The 22663-nt window shown below is 41.6% G+C and overlaps 1 protein-coding gene across 1 annotated transcript in view; it reads right to left on the reverse strand.

Moving 5' to 3' along the window:
• TRPC6 (transient receptor potential cation channel subfamily C member 6) overlaps positions 1 to 14551 on the reverse strand; it is a 135593-nt gene extending 121042 nt beyond the window's left edge. Inside the window, exon 1 of the mRNA XM_002708603.4 lies at positions 13890 to 14551. Within this exon, the coding sequence (XP_002708649.1) occupies positions 13890 to 14053 (164 nt within the window). The 5' untranslated portion in view covers positions 14054 to 14551. The remainder of the gene's footprint in view (positions 1 to 13889) is intronic.
• Between the last annotated feature and the right edge of the window lie 8112 nt (positions 14552 to 22663).

Here is a 22663-nt window from a genome sequence, read left to right on the forward strand (position 1 = left end):
TAATTATAATACATTATTTCTCAGTTTGTCTAATACTATCTAATCACTAGACCCTAGAAAAGGAATTTTTTAAAATCTCAATTTTTTTATTATTGGATGAACACACAATAATTTTCTTGATTGAAATTAGGTTTATTGCCAACTCTTGTTCTCATAGTAAATCCAGAATGACCGAAACAGTAAGTTTCTAAAACTGATCACATATTACAATCATCTGGGTGACTTTTTATAAAGTTTTCCATTTTTAATTAGTTTTTAACAAATTAGTGTGCTTTGTGTAGACAATTCTGAGAACATACAGATATTCGCTTCCTCCCTTCCCTCTCCCTCCCACCCTACTTCTATCTTATTTTTCATTTTTTAGATAACACACTTTAAATTTATATTACAATAAAAAAGATTTGATACTTCACCAAATAAGGAGTTTAACAAGTAAAAAGGAAAAGAATAGAGAGATACAACAGCTATAAAAAATTGAATTGGAAAAATGACCATTTCACCATCTGCATACAGAAAATTTTCATATAGTAAATTTCAAAGTAATCACAGATCATTAAAATTGTGGTAATAAAACATCCTTGGGTAATTTTTTAAAAAAACATATACTATCTCTAAGCCCTATCCCCTAAAAATTCAGGCTTATTTGGACTTTGGTAACTCTTGGGTAACCGTTATTTTTAAAAATCATCCAGATTATTATGATAAAAGACTAGACTTGAAAACCATTGATTAAAATGTTTTAATCAACTTTATCTGATTACACATTTAGACAACAGCTTGCTAATATTTTCTGTGTATTCATAACACTTAATGTGCAACACCCTTCCTTTATAGTATCTTTTACTACAAGTCTGTAGTGAGGATTTATCAGAGTCTTTGGGTAAACAGAATTGGGTAATCTCTAAACTATTATGGCTAATAGGGGGATTGTGATTCAGTTTGAAAATAATTGATCTAATTTCTTAAAGATCTATTACAATAAAAATCAACTAAATAATTTGTAATTTTTGCCCAAATACTATCTGGTCCAAATCAAAATCATGTAATCAAAAACGTGTAACTTTTAGACCATTTTTGCTAAATCATTCTTTCTTTTCTTACTTTCTTGATTTTAAGTTGGATTATTTCATTTCGGTACTTAAATTTTCTTGGACATAATGAGCTTTGGTGTCAAAAATTTCAGTTTTTACAAATTCTTTCAAGTTACATTAAAAATTCAAGTACTTTTCCTCTTGCTATTATAATAAAAAAAGATAAATCTTCATGGGTGTTCTATCAACACCATATTGTTTATATTCACATTTTCTTATTTTACGGTTATTTAAAAATGTTTTAAAAGTCATATTTTTAGTATTAAACATATACTACAAAGCTCCTAAAATTCATCAAATGACCTAAGATGAAAGAATATAAAACTCCAGTATTATAGTGCTTCCAAAACAAATGTTTACATGAAAACATGATACCCTAAATGCAAAATCTAATGATACTATGTGACAACAAAACATGAAAGGATTTTATAGATAAGTTCAATATACTGAAATAATTTTGTAAAGGCAGACATTAACTTATTCATCTGACAAGTATCTATTTACTGCCCAGCAAATGCTAGTCACTGTTCATAAGTGAGGCCCCTGTCCTCATGGAACTGTTAGTGTGCAGGAGAGAAAGAAGTGAAGACCAGTGAGAAGCAAAAGTAAGCAAGAGAGTAAACATTACAATCAAATATGAACTCAAGTACTGGCTCACACACTGAGCATCATTAATTCTTAGGCAAGTAATTGTATATTTCTGAATTTCAGTTTCTGCATTTACAACTAGAAATAATATTACTTACCACACAGGTATGCTGTGTGGTAATACAATGGAAAGTAAGCAAAAGAGTTGCATAATCTTTTCTGTATTTTTAAAGTCAGCTAGAGAATGAAGTCTGAATTTCTTAAATTCCAGACAGATCCCAAAGGATACTGTTCGCCTTATAATCTCATATGTCTCAGACCTCTTTTGTGTCATTCACACGAACTATGGCACACTGGGCATAATATTTTATTTATTCTAGGACACATACTTCTCCCATACTAACTTCCCTAGAATAGAACACATTTTATAATCTGAGGCTTCTTGCAACGGTCAGCTGTTAGTCACTACCATGACACAGTCTTCATTGCCAGTGCATGTACAAACATCAAAAGCAACGTCATCCATCATCTCAGAATGAATAACAGTGGCTTTGAAATAAATCCCAGAAACAGTAGTGAAGCCTCCCATCCAATCCTAAGAAACAAATACCTGTGTGTGTGTGTGTGTGTGTGTGTGTGTGTGTCGAGGACAATGGGAAATATAAGGAGAACAGTAGTAAATTAATTTGTTTAGAAATGTTCTAGAACACTTAGGTCAAAATAGGTTAGTTCTATGTAATTGAGAAGTCAGTTTAGTCGCCTGGCACCAGAAGTTTTGGATCACGGGTTCTTTGGATTTGTGCTCCATCACGCAGCATTCTCTCTGGCATAGTTCACGACAGTACCTTGGGGAAACCGTGGTCAGTGAAGATCCTAAGCTGCAAAGAGACTCAGGAGAGTCCACCTCTCATTGTGAAGGGGCTTTAGAGACATTGTGACAGGTTTATTCGGTGTGTTTTTTCTTCTTTTTAATAGGTGTGTAAGAGTTATATATGACCTAAATCTATATCCAAGTATAAAATGCTGCTTCAGTAAATACAAAATAAAAATCAGAGATATCAGGTCGGCGCCGCGGCTCACTAGGCTAATCCTCCGCCTAGCGGCGCCGGCACACCGGGTTCTAGTCCCGGTCGGGGCACCGGATTCTGTCCCGGTTGCCCCTCTTCCAGGCCAGCCCTCTGCTGTGGCCAGGGAGTGCAGTGGAGGATGGCCCAGGTGCTTGGGCCCTGCACCCCATGGGAGACCAGGAAAAGCACCTGGCTCCTGGCTCCTGCCATCGGATCAGTGCGGTGCGCCGGCCGCAGCGCGCCGGCCGCGGCGGCCATTGGAGGGTGAACCAACGGCAAAAGGAAGACCTTTTTCTCTGTCTCTCTCTCTCACTGTCCACTCTGCCTGTCAAAAAAAAAAAAAAAAAAAAAAAAAAAAAAAAAAAAATCAGAGATATCGTTTAAACAGCACATTTTTTGCTGGGTCTTAAAGATGCATACAATATCAGAACAGAAGCCTAGACATGTTAAAATAAGGTGTTCACAGTTCTCAACTATGATGCCTTAAATAAATCTCTGTTGAAATAAATCTAATGAATCCTGCAGGATGTAAAATGGTGTCTGGCCCTGAATGCTCCTCTAAGAAAAAAAATCCTGCAGAAATCATTCCCCATGGTAAGAATGAGATTTTCACGTTGCCAAGAGATGGGCATTGTGTGTCACCATCCCTTCATTCTACTCCATGCAACTTTCAGTCTCCAGAAGCTAGTATAGCAATAACAAAACCTAGTTTTATCTGTAACATTTCAATTCCCTAAAAGAATTTTTCAGCTACCTTTAGAAATCACGCCATTTTCAATTCTTACTATAACTCTCAAAATAACTATGTTAGTTGTTTCTATGAAGAGAACTTTTTCCAGTTTTCTGTGAGTTTCATGCTGACCCACCAAATGTCAGAACAAAATACTCTCTGCTGCACACCAGAGCTGCTGTAATTGCAAAATGAAATCTGCCTTGAATAGGCAATCAATCTTAACATGACTATCCACACAGTAATTGATTTTTCACAATATACACCTTCAGATGAATACTATGCAAAATACTTTAAAAATTGTGTGAATCCTGCAGCGAAATATCGAGTATCAGACAATCATTTGAGTCCATTTCTCTAATACAACCTATATTAGAGCATAGATTCAATTTCATCCAAATGACACAGCTGAATGAAGAATAAGGGAAAATTTTTTTGTAAGCTTTAAAGAGTCATCAGTTCATGGACTTTTTTTTTTTTTTTTTTGACAGGCAGAATTAGAGAGAGAGAGAGAGAGAAAGGTCCTCCTTTTTCTGTTGGTTCACCCCCACAAGTGGCCACCATGGCCTGTGTGTTGTGGCCGGCGCACTGCGCTGATCCAAAAACAAGAGCCAGGTGCTTATCCTGGTCTCCCATGTGGGTGCAGGGCCCAACCACTTGGGCCATCCTCCACTGCACTCCCAGGCCACAGCAGAGAGCTGGCCTGGAAGAGGGGCAACCGGGACAGAATCCGGCGCCCTGACCGGGACTAGAACCTGGTGTGCCAGCACCGCAGGCGGAGGATTAGCCTATTGAGCTGCAGCGCCGGCCTGGTTCATGGACCTTTGGTAAAACGAATACATATAAATCATCTACAGACTACCTAATTTTTGTACATTCATAGTCTTCCTTATGTGACAATTTCTAAAATCCCATTTCGTCATTTATTAAGTGCTCTTTCCTTTCTTTCATGTGATTTCTGCCAACTACAAGGTGTGAAACATTTGGCAAATCACTTAACCTCTTCACTTGATCTTAGCCAAAAGGCAGAGAAGCCATATACTTAACCTCTTTTGCTATGGCATTTTTTTTCTTCTCAGTGTAATGAGGGTTATAAAATTACACACCGTATAGGGTTGTTAAAAAGATTAAATGAGTTGATACCTATACAGCACTTAATACTACCTCACATAAAGCCCCCTATAAATGTTGCTATGATTTTCTTGTTATTGAATATAGATATAAAATGTCAAGAGATAAATGAATAAACAGATTACTAAATAAATAAAAAGAAGTGGACTATAAAATCTTTTTGATTTTCAAAGATGGTTAAGCGCTCACCAGAAAGAGAACGTTTGAGACAACTTATTATTGCTATTCATAACCTTGTATCCTGTCTTCACCTATCCCCAACAGTACAGCAGATATAATAAGCACAGCACAAGGAATCTTGGTTCTATAGATTACAGCCAACTTGTGGCTCCCTAGAAACCTATGATAAAACGAGAGACGGAGGGGCCAGTCCTGTGGTGTAGCAGGTTAAGCTGCCACCCGCAATGAAGGTATCCTATATGGGTACCTGTTCGATTTCCAGAGCTCCTGGCTCCTGCTCCTGGCTCCCAGCTCTGGCCCTTCCCAACCCCAGCCCCAGTCATTAGGCAGCTGATCACTGGGGGCCGAACACTGGGGGAGGGGGTGAACCAGTGGATGGGCGATAGCTCTCTCCTTTCTGTCTCTCCCTCTCTCTGTAACTGCCTTTCAAATAAAACAAATAAAATCTTCTTTTTAAAATTTAAAAAGGGGGAAGGGATGATGAGTCCATTTACCAAGGGCACAATCAACCTGTATCCAGCTGTGCCAGATGCAAGCATGATGACTAAGGATGCTGAGGGGTATATGACTCTGCAACCTGCCAGTCCTTGTGTGCATGCATACTAGCATGCACTGAGATAGAACAGTATTTTCCCACTTGACAACAACTTCCCAGTTGTGTAACTTTGTGCACATTGCTTAACATCTTTAGATTTCAGCATTGATAGGAACGGGCATTTGGCTTACCACTCAAGATGCCCACATCCCTCATCAGAGCACCTAGGTTTCAGTCCCATCTCTAGGTCCTGACTCTAGCTTCCTGCTACAAAAGACCCGGGTTGTGGGGGGCGGGGGGCAACAGTGATGGCTCAAGTAATTGGGCTCCTGCCAACCATGTGAAAGGACCAGACTGCGTTCCTAGCCTGGCTGGTGTGGCCATCTGTGTCATTTGTGGAGTGAACCAATGGATGAGATTCATTCTCTCTCTCTCTCTCTCTATCTCTCTCTCTCTCCTCCCTCCCTCTCCCCTCCCACCTTTTACATAAATGTAAGTTACTGTCATTTATAAAAGGAACACTAAAAATAGCCAAGTGGTTGCTCTGAAAAGCAAATTACATTTTTGTGACAACTAGAAAAGAACCTGCTACAGAGTAGGTATTCAAAAAATGTTAGTTGCTCCAAATATATATAAATATTTTTGCTTAGGGTTCTACAAAAACAGCAATTTACATTAAGCTGTGTATCAGTCCAGTTAACATCATTTTTCTTGTGTGGCTGCATCAGCTGAATTTGCTAGAATATAGATATGCTGCAGTCATAGGGGCTATCTGAATACCTGGAATACCCATTTTGCTATGCTGCTCTAAACATACATTCTGTCAAAAACTCTAAGTCAAGAAATTCCAGTGGCTTAAAGGATCTTCAACAGCACACTGAATTTCAGACGCCAAAGTTTAATTGAAATTTGGCATACAGATGAGCACTATTTCCATGCACTGAAAGCCTTTAGAAAGATTTTTAAACAATGAGCAATCACAAATGGTAATTTTAACCAACTGGATCCAATTATACTTAGCATATTTTTTATGAAAGAGAAAAGCAAGAATGGACTCAAGAAAATGTTTTCCTCTTATGATTTTTTACTCTCTAAAAGGCAAAGATGAATCACCTTATGAAGTTCTTTCTTATAACTCAAGGAAAAAGTCTGCACTGTCTTCCTAGAGGTAAACCAATGTACTGTCGCAGAATACATGTGAGCATTTAAGCACATCTGGCAATCACTCCACAACCCACAATGTTGGTACCCTGAAATATGTTTCATTATAGTAATTTGTTACCAGCAGATGTTGATTATTCCAAGCTAGAGCAACTTGGGAATCAAAAGAGGTGGCTTCTGTCATGCAGAACATAGACCTCCAGCGTGGTCGGCTCTGAGAGACCCACCACTAATGCAAGAGGCTGGGGATGGGGGAGTGCGGCATGACATTGATTCATAAACCAAGAAGAATAAGACTCGAGAGTGATTTTTACACTTGCTTTTCTCTTGGGGAATGGCTTCCAAACTGCAAACATGTAACTAAGGTCCAGATGTTGACTTTCTGGTTACGAAATGTGTTATGTTATGTTATTTCAAAGGACACAATAGGTACTAGGATTCACTCTGAATATCAAACCACTAGATAAGTATAAGATCATGGTATTTCACCTTCTTCTTTGATTGGTTTTATGTCTTGAAAATAAATGAGCCTCCTGCTTGTACTTGGAAAGCTCTAATTCTGCTACTGGGCTGTCATATTCTGATGTGAAGCCATACCTCTGTGGGTAAGTGCTGAAGTTTTTGTTTAAGGAATGGACATCCATATGCCAATCATCCAGAAAAGAAAAAATGGAGTTTGAAAGGTATATCTACACTGAAAGAAAAGGGAGAAGGGGAACCTTCCTGTCTCTAGCTAGGACTGTGAGGGGCTAGATGGATTGAGGATGGTCTCAAGAGAAAAGGAAAGCATGTTTGCTGCCTGTCGATGAAACTTAGACCTTGGCGAGGGCGAATTCCTAGAAGATTCCACTGAATAAGCTGGAAGAGTAGTTCTAGCCAGCTATGAGTTTCTCTCTGTACATTAGCTCTCTCTGATTATTCCCAAATTCTTACCCTATCCGGTGAAGATAACAGCTTCATGTCAGTGTGCATAGGAAACTTGAAGGGAAGAGCAAAGGCTAAGAAGAGTGGCATGGTAGGGGCAGCAGTGATTAGTGAATTTTAGTGACAGGAAGCTGCAATGTAAGATGTGGGCATCTCCCCTGTGGACAATCATTCCTCTAACTTAAAGGATCCAGATGCTTTTTTATTAAAGGAGCCAGAATCATTTTATTTTTATTGGGATAAATATTGAGGAGAAGGAAGACATCTTTGTTGATGACTAAATCAGTTGGCACCTTCTCTTTGCTAGGCATTATGCTAAGTGTAGGGGGAGGGAAGATAGCCCTTTCTAAGGAAGCTTGTAGTCTAGCAACTGGAAAGAGAAATGTGAACAAGTAAGTGCGAACAGGTAGAACAAATCTTTGAAAAAGCTTATTTGACAGACATAGGAGAAGTAACAGAACACAGTCATGTGATTCATAGGCTTCAACTCATACCCAAACACCAATCCTAGTACTCTAACTTCAATCTTAAACTTCAGAGCAATTGTCACAAAAAACAACCCTTTTTTTTTTTTTTTTTGGACAGGCTGAGTGGACAGTGAGAGAGAGAGAGAGAGAAAGGTCTTCCTTTTGCTGTTGGTTCACCCTCCAATGGCCACCGCGGCCGGTGAGCTGTGGCCGGCTCACCGCACTGATCCGAAGCCAGGAGCCAGGTGCTTTTCCTGGTCTCCCATGGGGTGCAGGGCCCAAGCACTTGGGCCATCCTCCACTGCACTCCCTGGCCACAGCAGAGAGCTGGCCTGGAAGGAGGGCAACCGGGACAGAATCCAGCACCCCGACCGGGACTAGAACCCGGTGTGCCGGCGCCGCTAGGTGGAGAATTAGCCTATTGAGCCGCAGCACCGGCTAGAACAATCCATCTTATAACCTGAATTTTTCATTTGTGTGTGTGTGTGTAAATGTGTTCAAGACAGAGGGCTTTTGTTGTGGGAGTCGCTGAAAACAACAACACTGTGTTTGGAGGTCTGTATTTAACTGAGGTCTCTAATAGTAGGTTGCCTTTCTTAAATCAGAACTTCACAGTCTGGGTCCAAGGACTCACAAGTGGGTTTCAGGCTATGTAAATGCTTCCCGAAGCCAGTAAAAATTTTAAAGAATCCACCAGCCCTCCCTCCCCTCACCTTTTTCTTTTTAGGTAGAGTTAAAGACAGTGAGAGGAAGAGACAGACAGAGAGTGTCTTCATCTGCTGGTTCACTCCCCAAATGGTCACAATGGCCAGTGCTGGGCCAATCTGTAGCTAGGATCCAGGAGTTTCTTCCAGGTCTCCCACAGGGGTGCAGGGGCCCAAGGACTTGGGCCATCTTCTACTGCTTTCCCAGGCCACAGCAGAGAGCTGGATTGGAAGAGGAGCAGCTGGGACTAGAACCGGCATCCATAGGGGATGTCAGCGCTGCACACGGAGGATTAATCCAATGAGCCACAGCATCACAGCATCACAGCACCGGCCCCACTCCCCCTTTTTTAAAAGTGATTTTTGATTTCATCATGTGAAATAAGAGAAGGAATGCAAGTTCCTTCTAAGACTGTGATTCAACACTGTCACCCTCTTTTAAAGTTCTTTTGTGTGTGTACTTATGTTTAAAGATATGTTATCAGTAACCATGCTGACTGTATGAAGCACTGCATTAATAATTAGAGTGGAAATAATGCATTTTAACCACAGTTCTATACATTATAAAACCTATGTATCAAAATATGTTGAGTGTATTTCCATTGTAAATATTCTGAATTTTAAAACTTATTCCTTCAAATCCCTGTATTTTCCTTAATTTTTAATATCACTCTTGTCTTTGGAACTCCACAATTTAAACAATATGTTTAAACATTTTTTCTGTGTTACACTAATATTTCTGTACTTAGTGAACACAAGAATTCATCATATCTGGAAAATCATCTATTCAAATGTTGTCATAGCCGTGTTCTCCATATTTTCTTGTTTTGGAACTCCTATCTTCTAATTCCATGGCTCTTAATAATATTTATATTTTTCATTTCTTTATGTCTCTGCATTTTGGGGATCATCCTCAATTATGCTAAGTTAACCTAGCATTCAGTTTTTTTTTTCATTCACAGATGTTCTATTTATCTGCTTCTTAAAATAAGTCTTTTCCTTAGGATTTGATTCTTCTTTTACACTGGCAGTACTTTATCCACATTTCTATTGCTTCATGTTGTTACAACGTGCCAAATTCTTTAGGATCTAGAATGCCATTAGGTGTTATGTCGACTCTCACACATGCATTATGTCCTCCACTGACTCTCATTCCTTATGGTGAGCATGTCTTTAACAGGACTTGCTTTTGTGAAAACCCTAGGCATTCTGGATGGCTGTTACTATTCTACCATGGTTTTGTGTTTCCCTGTTCTAAGATCCCCAGGGGAATTATCCAGCTTAGACTTTCTAGGTCAGCTAGGTAGTATAAAAAAACAAAAACACATGGCATGCAGGCCCCGGATATGAAATGCTAACTTCTTTCATGAAGTTTCTGTTCTTAATCCATGCCAGTGTGCACATTTTTCTAGCCTAACTTTTTGTCAGGGTTGTCTCAGTTCCAGCTCTCTGCCTACTCTGGCTCCAAGCCTTTACTTTCTTTGTGTTTTATACAAACATTACACTCCAAGCTCCTTGGTTGTTGGGACCCATAACTCTTCAGTGCAGTCACAGCATCACTTCACAATCCACACTCCAGTGTTTAATCCCTGTGTTCCTGAAACAGAGTCATCCCTTCTATTTCTTACAAAATTGAGTAATTCTTTAAAATCACTTAAAATATTTTCCAGTATTGCTAAGTGTGTGTAACCGTAAGAGGTTTAGAATCTTTCAGTCTACCTAAGTACCAGCTCACAGTTAACTGCTTCATCATCTATAATTAATCAAGTAGTTCCTCCCAAAGTTTAGTTGGAGCGTGATTCAGATCTTGAGACTACATATTTGTGTGTGTTTCTGTGTGTGTGTGTGTATGTGTATGTGTATCTGGGATTCGTCCCCATGTTCAGAAGTGATGTCCCAGAGACCTCTGTTTTAATTGTAAATAAAGCAAATGTAATAGACCTCCAGGGATCCTGGTAGGCCATGGACTTTTCTCTCTAATCGCCATTACAAACTGATCACAATACACAGTTTTAACTGATTTTCAATTGAAAGCAGCAAAAAGAGAAAAGCTGTATTTTTTCTCCCAAATTCCATTTCAAAATGTTACTGCTTGTACTATTAAAGTCAGACTGTGTTATAGCTCTCAAACAAGATAATTTAGCACAATTCTCAGCAGTAAAAGTTCCCTAAACATATATAAAAAACTTTCTACAGGAGTAAACTGTGAAACTGAATTTGAGTTTAGTAAAAATCAGAGAATTTATCCTACAAAATGGCAACTTACAAAGATTTGGGATTTCAACGATGTGAGAAAATGGCAACATATATATCTACAGCATTCCAGTGATCGCCCTGACTACAGCTCCCACTCGGAAAAAGTACCTAATATTGCTTAAATCACAAGTCAAAGTATATGAAAGTGTCTATGCGTACTCTCAACCAGAAACAAGTAATTTTCTTTAGTTTTCGCTCATACATCACAGGTGTGAAGTATTATGATTTATTGCTTACAATTTTTTTCAGTTATTTGCTTATTCAGTTGAAAAAAAATAAAAGCTTTGCCAGAGAAAACAGCACCTGAAAAGTAAGTTTAAAATCATTTGAGGGGGCCAGCGCCGTGGCTCACTATGCTAATCCTCCGCTTGCAACGCCGGCACATCAGGTTCTAGTCCCGGTCGGGGCGCCAGATTCTGTCCTGCTTGCCCCTCTTCCAGGCCAGCTCTCTGCTGTGGCCTGGGAGTGCAGTGGAGGATGGCCCAAGTGGTTGGGCCCTGCACCCACATGGGAGACCAGGAGAAGCACCTGGCTCCTGGCTTTGGATCGGCGCAGCGAGCCAGCCGCAGCAGCCATTGGAGGGTGAACCAACAGAAAAAGGAGGACCTTTCTCTCTCTCTCTCTCTCTCTCTCATTGCCTAACTCTGCCTGTCCAAAAAAAAAAAAAAAATCATTTGAGGGGCTGGCACTGTGGTGCAGCAGGTTAAAGCCCCGGCCTGAAGCGCCAGCAACCCATATGGGCGCCAGTTCTAGTCCCAGCTGCTCCACTTCCAATCTGGCTCTCTGCTATGGCCTGGGAAAGCAGTAGAAGATGGCCCAAGTTCTTGGGCCCCTGCACCTGCAAGGGAGACCTGGAAGAAGCTCCTGACTCCTGACTTTGGATCGGTACAGCTCCAGCCATTGACTCCATTTAAGGAGTGAACCAGCAAAAGGAAGACCTCTCTCTCTGTCTCTCCCTCTCACTGTCTGTAACTCTACCTCTCAAATAAATGAATAAAATCTTTGAAAAAAAATTTTTTAAAAATCATTTGAAATATTGATTCAGATAAGATCAAATTCTTAATTCAAGAATTTCCTTCAACATGACATGGGGCAGTCTACATTACAATTGAAGCCCATTAAAATGTTTCTACTCATCCCTCTGCTGCTCAAGTCTATCCACTAAGAGAGACCTGGAATTCCTGAACCAAGGGAAATTATTTTTCTCTAAATAGTAGATAATATAAAGAACTAGAAAATTCCTTTAAGCAGTAAGTCACATTTAAAGACCATTGGGGAAAATTTTCAGAAAACTTGGAGTTAATACCTTATTTATAGTCTCTCTCTTTGCTAATATATAACCACACTTATCCCACAGACACAGTAGCCACTGAGTGTAGAAATTATAGAATTAGAAACCAAAGATTTTGTTCATGGGACAGTCTAATTTTAGAAGGCAGTATACCTCTATTAACTCGCTTGGTTTGACCAGAAAACATATAAGCTTCAGACTTAATAGATCTCAATTCAAAATCATCTTTTTAAGAACTGTATTTGTATTTTAAACATAGACTTTCAAAGAAAAATTGAAAATAGTTGCATTTGGAATATCCAGGATTTTTTTTCTTGGTATATAGCTCCTTTCCCTTCAGAGTGTGATATATAGACAAGCAGCCTCTACATCATCTGAGATATGGCCAGAAAGACAGAGCCTCCCACTGCACCTAAGGCCTATTGAGTCGGCAGCATTTGAACAAGATCTCTAGCTGATCCGAACGTCCACAAGTCTGTACTGCCAGACTTTAAAAATATATATGTTCTAATTTGATGTCAAGTGTAAGATTTCTTTTGAGGGTGAAGAAATGTCCTGGAAACACATGTTACTTGTGATTGGACAACTTAATGGATGTATTAAAACAACACTGTACTATGACTTGAATAGGTAGATTTTACAGTCTGTGAATTATATCTTTCTAACTGCATTGCAAATAGATTAGATAAGTGGAACCATTTCCAGCATTTTTTTTCTATGCTCTTACTGGAAACAAACAAACAAAAAAAATAGACGTATCATTTCCTGGGGCTCATCTCTTAGGGCGCATGGGAACCACAGTGCCCTTCGCTCCGGCCAGCCCCGACCAGCGCCCATCCACCAGCAAGGCCCACTGGGCATCTGTGGGCTAGACCCTCCCTCCACCTAGAGCTGCCTGCAGAGCTGGAGAACTGCTTGCTGAGGGACCGCAGGCGGATGGACGTGACAGGTCCGGAAATCTGCTCATCCAATCAAGCCGAGGGGCGAAGAAGCGGAAACGGTATCTCCAGCTGCATGTGTGCCCACAGGCCTGCGCTGAAGGCAGAATTTCTTCTCAGTTCCACCCTCTGCCAATCTCCCTGCCACCTCTCAAAATCCAGATTCTTAAAGAAAGTCTCTCAGTTGCTCCGAGGGCACTCCACAAATGACCCCGCCGGCGCCCTCGCTTCATCAACTCGGAGCCCCCAGCCGGCACGGCGAAAGGATTTCTGCCCCGGATGCCCCAGATAAAAAAGCGTCTCGCTGCCTGCCGGTGCAGAAGCCCAATGGTTCTGGCTCCCCAACTTAACCCCCAGGTCCCGGGCGGGAAGGCCGGGGACTCAAATGCACTCCCTCCTGCGCGCACCTAGGAACTTCGAGGCTGTGCGCGCCTGCTGAGGGGCTGAGGCAGGCGACAAGCGCGGGTTCCCGAGTTCCCTGAGGCGGCCCCAGTCATCCCCGCCGCACAGGCTCGGAGTCCTGGGGGGCGCACCTCGGAACACCTACCGCTGTTCTCATCGCGCCTGTTGCGCGGCGAGACTGAGTCTTAGGGGATCAGAGTGACACAGGTTGAAGAAATGGCCCAGCCTGGTCACCTGGAGTGGAGTTGGAACCCTGCTCGCTCGCTCGCTATCTCTTTCTGTCTCTCCCTCTCTCTCTCGTGGGCAAACAAACCCTGCGCTCGGACTCGCCAGTGCTGGCTCTGAGGCGCACACGCCGGTCCCCACGAGCGCACTGCCTCCCGCCGTGCAGCCCGCGCCCGCCGGCCGCACTGCCCGCACTTACAAGCTGGGGTAGTAGGCGTAGGGAGGCAGCGGGAGCTGCGGGCAGCCGTCGTCTCCCAGCTCCGAGTCCATGAGCAGGTAGTCCTGGCTCTCGTTGCGCCGCGCGCCGGCTCCGGCGGCGGCAGGGCAGCCCCTCCGGGGCCCGAACGCCGGGCTCTGGGTCATGGCCGGAGCGTCGGACAGGTCTGGGGCCGGCTCCCGAGGGAGGCGTGACGGCACCTCCGGCCGGGACCCGCTGCGGAAGGGTCGCGTCACCCGCCGCCACGCCGGTCCTGAGCAAACTGGTGCCCAAGGGACAGAGGGTGAGGTAGGGGTGTAGACGGCTAGCGGTCCCGGCTCCGCGACTGGCTCTCCTCGCCCGCGCGGGGAGAAAGCACACTTAGGGAGACGCCAGGGGGCCTCGGCCCGAGCGCGCGCGGCCGCTGAGCTCCGGGAGGGGGCGGCCGGGGCTCCGGGCAGGGAGAGCGCAGGCGGGGCGGCGGGCGGCAGCGGAGCCGGAGGGCACAGGGCCCCGGGCGACGGCGCTGGAGTTTCTATGTCAACCGCGACTCCAGCCCTCGGCTCCCGCCTTCTTCCCCCGCATCCTCCGTCCTGATCCCCGCCTTTAAAGGGATCGGAGCGACGTTCTCGAAAGCAGCCAAAACCTGCCCTGTCGCCACAACTTTCGGGGGCAGGAGGAACCTACACTAGGCGGAGCCAGACACGCAATTTGGGGGCGGGGGCGGGGTCACTGCTTTCAGGGTCTGCTGACCGAGTTCCAACACAAACGGAGGACTTTCTAGGAAGCTTCCTTTAAGTCACACGCGAACGATCAAGGAAACCTGTTTCTTAAGAGGGGTAGGATCCTTTCCTTTCTCCAGACTGTCTTCATTTCCTGGGGTACTCTAATTCTACCCCCAGCGCCCGAAATTACTAGGACTCAACCCTTGACTTTAAAACAAAAACGTTCTGTGTGCCCCTCACCAGATGTCCCCGGGTCCGAGCATAGCAAAAAACATAAGCAAGCATTTTAAGATGATAAACACCAACAGCCTGCTTACCTCAGAGAAAAATGCTCCTGCCAAGCAGAATTATTTGCCCGATGTTTCTCGCATTCCCAAATTTATTCATTTTAAGACTTAGTTTTAAATTCTGATTAATCTGCATACAAATGAGAAGTAAAACTTCTCAACAGAGATGCATCAGAAGTTGCTGTAGTTCAAGCAGCAATAAATGAGGAATCTATCCATCCATTCCGCAAGTATTTAATGAATGACCTCTGCCTGCCAAGCACTGTTACAGGATTGATTCAAGGGGCAAAAGAATCATCTGCCCTCATACAGCTTTCATGGAGGAGAATGAGACAGCGATTAAACAAGCCAACTAAGGAAGTTGAAGGTTACAATGAAAATAAAACAATTTGATGTGATGGTAGCTGGCTATTGACCACTTCATAGGTGGTTGAAAGAAGTCTTTCCACGGAAAAGCTGGTTAAACTGAGACTACATGGCAAGGAGCCACCCAGGATAAAAGATAAGAAGCCTGTTGCAACTGGATTGAAGACTGCCAGATATCTAAAATCCTGTCTGTAACGATACCTTTGCCACTCCTGAACAGGTAGACAATGCAATGGAGGTTGCAAGTGTGAACAAAAACAATTCACTTTATAGGGCAGAAATGAGATCACAAGTTTAGAAAGTTCTGACTTCGCTAGTACACTAAGAACCAAAGCTAAGAGAGAAGATAAAATAGTACACCCTGAGGGAACAGCTTTGTATGCAGCACAGCTATGTAGGATGGATGGATGGATGGATGGATGAGTGGGTGGGTGGAGAAGGTATTTTTAATGAAGAAGAAAACATTCTTGGCTACCTCAAGAGCATTTACCCTGAAAATCTAACCTAGATAATTCTTGTCTGTTAGTCCTCTCAATATGTGGAGCTGTAATTCACCATCTTACTATTTCCAAGTGATGAAACGTACTCTTTAGAATTTGTTGATGGCAACTGCCAACTCTAAGTACTCAACAGTTTTGGTGTTTGAATAAATCAGTTAGTAAAGGTTGCATTTAAATAGTTCCCATGTAATCTGTTTGGGAACTCAAAATATGGGAAGCAATTTAGTGGGGAAAGTAATATTCATATATTTTCTACGCAATTCAAATTCTATGACTTCAAGCAAAGTTAGAAAACACTGACAGTGTTAGCTGAAGTGTTAGTTCTTAACAAAAACAAAAATTGAGAGAATTTATTTTGTTTTTATGTAGTTAAATTATTTGTGTCATTTTTATAACACTGTTTTTCATTCGCAGGTAACAGCATTCACACTGAAAAAATTATTACAGTAAACTTAAAAAGTGACATCAGTTTATCATTTGGCAAGATAAGACATCTTTTCGATGCTATTTGATATACAATGACTTCTAGACCAGTATAACCCAGGGTATCTATCACGTTCTCAGGAGAAGGTCAGGTACAAAATATCAGAAGATTCTGGCAGAGTTTATGATGTGATAGAGAAAGACTGGAAGCCTGGAAACTGGGATTTCATCTGAGCCGCTTCCCCAACTGGCTATGTGATTTCAGGGGGGTAGATCTGATCTCTGTGCCTGTTTATTCATCATATGCAGATATATAATTACTAAAGACCTGTCAGTCTCTAACTTCTTGCATTCTATAGCCATCTATGAAATGTTAACTCTTTACATTAAAACACAACAAAACCAATAAAGAACATTACAGTTTCTCCATCAAATATTTTTGAATCATGTATAGAAATGTTGAATAGAATTGGAGCAATGAAAAATAGTCCTCAAAGTTAAAAATGGCTGGATGATGGGGCCAGTGCTGTGGTATAGTGGATTAAGCCACTGCCTGCAGCACTGGCATCCCTTATGGGAAGTTCAAGTCCCAGCTGCTTCACTTCCAATCCAGCTTCCTGCTAATGTGCCTGGGAAAGCAGCAGAGGATGGCCCAACTGCTTGGGTTCCTGCACCCACAAGAGAAATCCAGAAGAAGCTCCTGCCTTCTGGCTTCCCTCTGGCCCAGCTCTGACCTTTGTGACTGTTTGGGGGAGTGAACCAGTGGATGAAAGATCTCTTTTGCATTTTCTCCCTATCTCTCTGTAACTGCCTTTCAAATAAATAAATAAATAAATGTTTAGAAAATAGCTGGAGAGGGAACTTGGAGTTTTTATGAAGTTGATAATAGCAGGATGAAATTTTAGGTTACATATGTTTAAGTAGTATGCTTATATTTTTGAAATAAAAGAGCATTTTTGGTAGTTGACTCAGAAATGTGAGAATGAAGGTAGGCTATGTGTGTACGGAGAGAGGGGTTCATTGAGAAAGGATTTTCTCTTCATTATACACATTGGCACTTATTGACAGACTGATTTTTACAAAAACAAATACTGCAATTCTAACACAGTATCTGAAAAGCCAATAGGGACAGAAATAAATAGACTGTCCTCTAGAAGAGCTCAGGCTAGGAGCTCAAGAGAAAGAAGAAGAAATTGCTACTGGGGACAGAAAGGGGAGAAACTGTTATGAGTGCTTCATGACTCAAGCAGCTGCTGAGAAGGAGTCGCACAGAGGACTTGGGACAGCTGCAGTCTGTGAAGTGCACTTGCTGATGGGAAACCACTAACACAGGAACCTCCTGGGAAATGCATTTCGGGGTGAGATGGCCAGAGCTACAAAGAAAAGTTTACTCACAAATTCATCTGGCTATTCTGACTTGTAACACATATAGAATCCCAGGGGGAAAAGCTAAAACAGAACATCCTGGAAGCTTCAGAAGAACTGAAAAAAGGTCTTAGGTTAATTCTAGTTTGAGTGAAATAGGAGCAGGTGCTACTAGGACTTTGAACCTCAATTTCTTAATTTTTATAGTAAAGGGATTATGACAGTTACATTTGCTGTCTCTCACAGGTCAAATGTTATGTTATTAACTATAAGGGACAAAAATTAAAATTAAGACAGCAATCTTTTATCCAGGCATAATCTATTTTAATTTGTGCTCTAATTCAAGCTTTGACATAGATGTTGTCCAAAATTCTCATGTTGCCATATGAATATTTTGTAAGCAGTTGTAATGAGTTCATGTTTACAAGACATGTTGAGCTAAATTTATTTCTCTTTTGATAGAATTATTATGAGACTTTCAGTAAACTATTTGCCAAGAGCATTGTGTGATATATTTGTTAACAACTCTGAAAAATATGAAATGGATAACAGAGGAGTGATTCATTAATAGTCATAGGTTGGTGAGAGTACTGCTGCGATTTATAGATAAATGTCTCCTAGATTCAGTAAACAAAAACATTTCAAGAATGGATTTAGAGGGCTGATGTTGTGGCATAGCTTAATGGGTACAGCCACCACCTGTGATGCCAGCATCCCATAAGGGCACCCATTCCTGTCCTTGTCCTGGCTTCCAGTCTAACTCCCCACCAGTGGCCTGGGAAAATCAGCAGAAGATGACCAAAGTGTCTCCATGTGGGAGACCTGGATGAAGATCCTGATCCTGGCTTAGGCCTGACCCGACTCTGGCCATTGCGGCCATCTGGGGAGTGATTAAGTGGATGGAAGGTATCTCAATCTATCTCTCCCTCTCTCTCTCTAACTCTGACTTTCAAATACATAAATCTTTTTTAAAAAATGTAAAAGAATGGATTTAGCTAGGGAGTTTTTGTTTGTTTTTATTTTTTAGTTTCCTATAGCTAAACATGTTCAAGTACAGCCTAGGCCTCAATTTTTCTCATGGTATAAATTGATACATGTAGCAAATTGAATAAATACTAATATCCTTTAAGAAAAAGTCTAAAATTCAAAATCTAATCAATATATCTATGGGTACAAAAGACACAGCTCATAGCATTCAAAATTCATTCCTGATTTTTGAAAAATAAGGTAAAAAGTTTAGTAACAGAATAACAGACACATCTTTAATAGGATGAATAAGATCTGTTTTAGATAAAACCAACATGGAGAAATGCGACAGAAGAATGATAATAATTTACTGTAGTTATTAATTAGCTAAGAACTACTACAAACAGGTGAAATAAAAAGAAATAGGAAATGTGTTTGGTACAATTATACTCTAGAAATAACCAGCCAAAACATATTACAGCCTATAAAATACAAAATAAATGGAAATAAATTTAACAAAGAATTTTAAGGCTGTGGAAAGAAAATTATAAAGCTTTATTAATACCTAATTTAGCCGGCGCCGCGGCTCACTAGGCTAATCCTCTGCCTAGCGGCGCCGGCACACCGGGTTCTAGTCCCGGTCGGGGCGCCGGATTCTGTCCCGGTTGCCCCTCTTCCAGGCCAGCCCTCTGCTGTGGCCAGGGAGTGCAGTGGAGGATGGCCCAGGTGCTTGGGCCCTGCACCCCATGGGAGACCAGGAAAAGCACCTGGCTCCTGGCTCCTGCCATCGGATCAGCGCGGTGCGCCGGCCGCAGCGCGCCTGCCGCGGCGGCCATTGGAGGGTGAACCAACGGCAAAGGAAGACCTTTCTCTCTGTCTCTCTCTCTCACTGTCCACTCTGCCTGTCAAAAAAAAAAAAAAAAAAAAAAAAAAAAAAAAAAAAAAAAGAAAAAGCTTTATTAATACCTAATTTAAAATAAATCAGGCTTACATCAGATTGTATAATGTATTTTATTATTAATTTTTTTTGACAGGCAGAGTTAGACAGTGAGAGAGAGAGAGACAGAGAGAAAGGTCCTCCTTTTTCCATTGGTTCATCCCGCCAAGTGGCCGCCACGGCCTGTGTGTTGCGGCCAGCGCACTGTGCTGATCCGATGGCAGGAGCCAGGCACCTCCTCCTGGCCTCCCATGCAGGTGCAGGGCCCAAGGACCTGGGCTATCCTCCACTGCACTCCCGGGCCACAGCAGAGAACTGGCCTGGAAGAGGAGCAACCTGGACAGAATCCGGCGCCCTGACCGGGAAGAACCCAGGGGTGCTGGCGCCGCAGGCGGAGGATTAGCCTAGTGAGCCACAGCACCGGCCTTATTAATTTGATCATACTTGTATTCAGTTTATAAATTAGCTTGGATATAATGTAATATTTTTAATATTTTCATTTGGAGGCAGATTTTCTCTACAGTTTGCTTTTTTTTCACATTTCTAAAAATAAATGTGCCAAATGCAATACAAAAATTTGTAATAGAACTGATTAAAAATTTTGCTCTACAAAATACCAAATAAGTTAGTGAAAACACTAAATTTTGATGGGTGCCATGACACAGTTGATTAAGCCACCACTGGGGAGGCCTGCGTCCTGTAGTAAAATGCCTGGTTTCAGCCCCAGTGCTCCTCTTCAGATCCAGCTTCCTGCTAATGTGCCTGGGAGGTAATGCAGGATGGTCCAATTACTTGGATTCCTGCAACCAATGTAGGCGATCTGAATGTAGTTCCTCACTTCTGGCTTCAGACTGGCCTACAAATGACTGTTTTGTGTATCTGGGAAGCGAACCAATGGACAGAAGATATCTTTCTCTCTCTCTCTCTCTCCCTCTCTCTCTCTCACTTTTTCAATAAATAAATAAATTGTTTTAATACTGCAATAAATAAATTAAACTGATAAAGTAGAAATATTGATTGAATATAGAAAGTAGAGTAAAAGCCCTCACAACGTGCATCTAATGGAATAATAAACAATATATCTTAGGAGGAGAACAAGATGGTGCCTGAGTAACATGCTCCAGTGATTATCTCCATAGAGACACCAAGTTGGACAATTAATCCTACCCAAAACCACCTTTACAAGAGGAAGGGGAATCCAGGTGAGAGACTATAGTAACTGTTTTTGTTTGTTTGTTTGTTTTTGCTTTTTAAGTACCCTCCTTTTTATTTTTAGTTTTTCTTTTTTTATTTATTTTTTATTTAGTAAATATAAATTTTCAAAGTACAGTTAATGGATTACAATGGCTTTCCCCCCATAATTTCCCTCCCACTCACACCCCTCCCATCTCCCGCTCCCTCTCCCATTCCATTCACATCAAGATTCATTTTCAATTGTCTGTATATACAGAAAATCAATTCAGTATATATTAAGTAAAGATTTCATCAGTTTGCACCCACACAGAAACACAAAGTGTAAAATACTGATTCAGTACTAGTTATAGCATTACTTCACAATGTACAACACATTAAGGACAGATCCCACATGAGAAGTAAGTACACAGTGACTCCTGTTGTTGACTTAACAATTTGACACTCTTGTTTATGGCGTCAGTAATCTCCCTAGGCTCTAGTCATGAGTTGCCAAGGCTATGGAACCCTTTTGGGTTCACTGACTTTGATCTTATTCCGACAGGGTCATAGTCAAAGTGGAAGTTCTCTCCTCCCTTCAGAGAAAGGTACCTCCTTCTTTGATGGCCCCGTTCTTTCCACTGGGATCTCACTCACAGAGATCTTCCATTTAGGTCTTTTTTTTTTTTTACAGGGTGTCTTGGCTTTCCATGCCTAAAATACTCATGGGCTCTTCAGCCATATCCGAATGCCTTAAGGGCTGATTCTGAGGCCAGAGTGTTGTTTAGGACATCTGCCATTCTATGAGTCTACTGTGTATCCAATTTCCCATGATGGATCATTCTCTCCCTTTTTGATTATATCAGCTAGTATTAGCAGACACTAGACTTGTTTGTGTTATCCCTTTGACTCTTAGACCTATCAGTGTGATCAATTGTGAACTGAAATTGATCACTTGGACTAGTGAGATGGCATTGGTACATGCCACCTTGATGGGATTGTATTGGGATCTCCTGGCATGATTCTAACTCCACCATTTGGGGCAAGTCCGATTGAGCATGTCCCAAATTGTACATCTCCTCCCTCTCTTATTCCCACTCTTATATTTAACAGGGATCACTTTTCAGTTAAAATTTAAATACCTAAGAATAATTGTGTGTTAATCACAGAGTTCAACCAATAGTTCTAGAACAACAACAACAACAAAAAAACTAAAATGGATAAAGTATTCCATTGTACATCAACAGTCAGGACAAGAGCTGATCAAGTCACTGTTTCTCATAGTGTCCATTTCACTTCAACAGGTTTCCCCTTTGGTGCTCAGGTAGTTGTCGCCGATCAGGGAGAACATATGATATTTGTCCCTTTGGGACTGGCTTAATTCACTCAGCATAATGTTTTCCAGATTCCTCCATCTTGTTGCAAATGACCGGATTTCATTGTTTTTGACTGCTGTATAGTATTCTATAGATGAAAACTCTAAGCAAACTGGGTTTGGAAGGAACATTCCTCAATACAATCAAAGCAATCTATGAAAAACCCACAGCCAACATCCTATTGAATGGGGAAAAGTTGGAAGCATTTCCACTGAGATCTGCTACCAGACAGGGATGCCCACTCTCACCACTCTATTCAATATAGTTCTGGAAGTTCTAGCCAGAGCAATTAGACAAGAAAAAGAAATTAAAGGGATACAAATTGGGAAGGAAGAAGTCAAACTATCCCTCTTTGCAGATGATATGATTCTTTATTTAGGGGATCCAAAGAACTCTACTAAGAGACTATTGGAACTCATAGAAGAGTTTGGCAAAGTAGCAGGATATAAAATCAATGCACAAAAATCAACAGCCTTTGTATACACAGGCAATGCCATGGCTGAGGAAGAACTTCTAAGATCAATCCCATTCACAATAGCTACAAAAATAATCAAATACCTTGGAATAAACTTAACCAAGGACGTTAAGGATCTCTACGATGAAAATTACAAAACCTTAAAGAAAGAAATAGAAGAGGATACCAAGAAATGGAAAAATCTTCC

The sequence above is a fragment of the Oryctolagus cuniculus genome, chromosome 1, assembly GCF_964237555.1.
Source record: "Oryctolagus cuniculus chromosome 1, mOryCun1.1, whole genome shotgun sequence".
Taxonomy (NCBI): Eukaryota; Metazoa; Chordata; class Mammalia; order Lagomorpha; family Leporidae; genus Oryctolagus; species Oryctolagus cuniculus.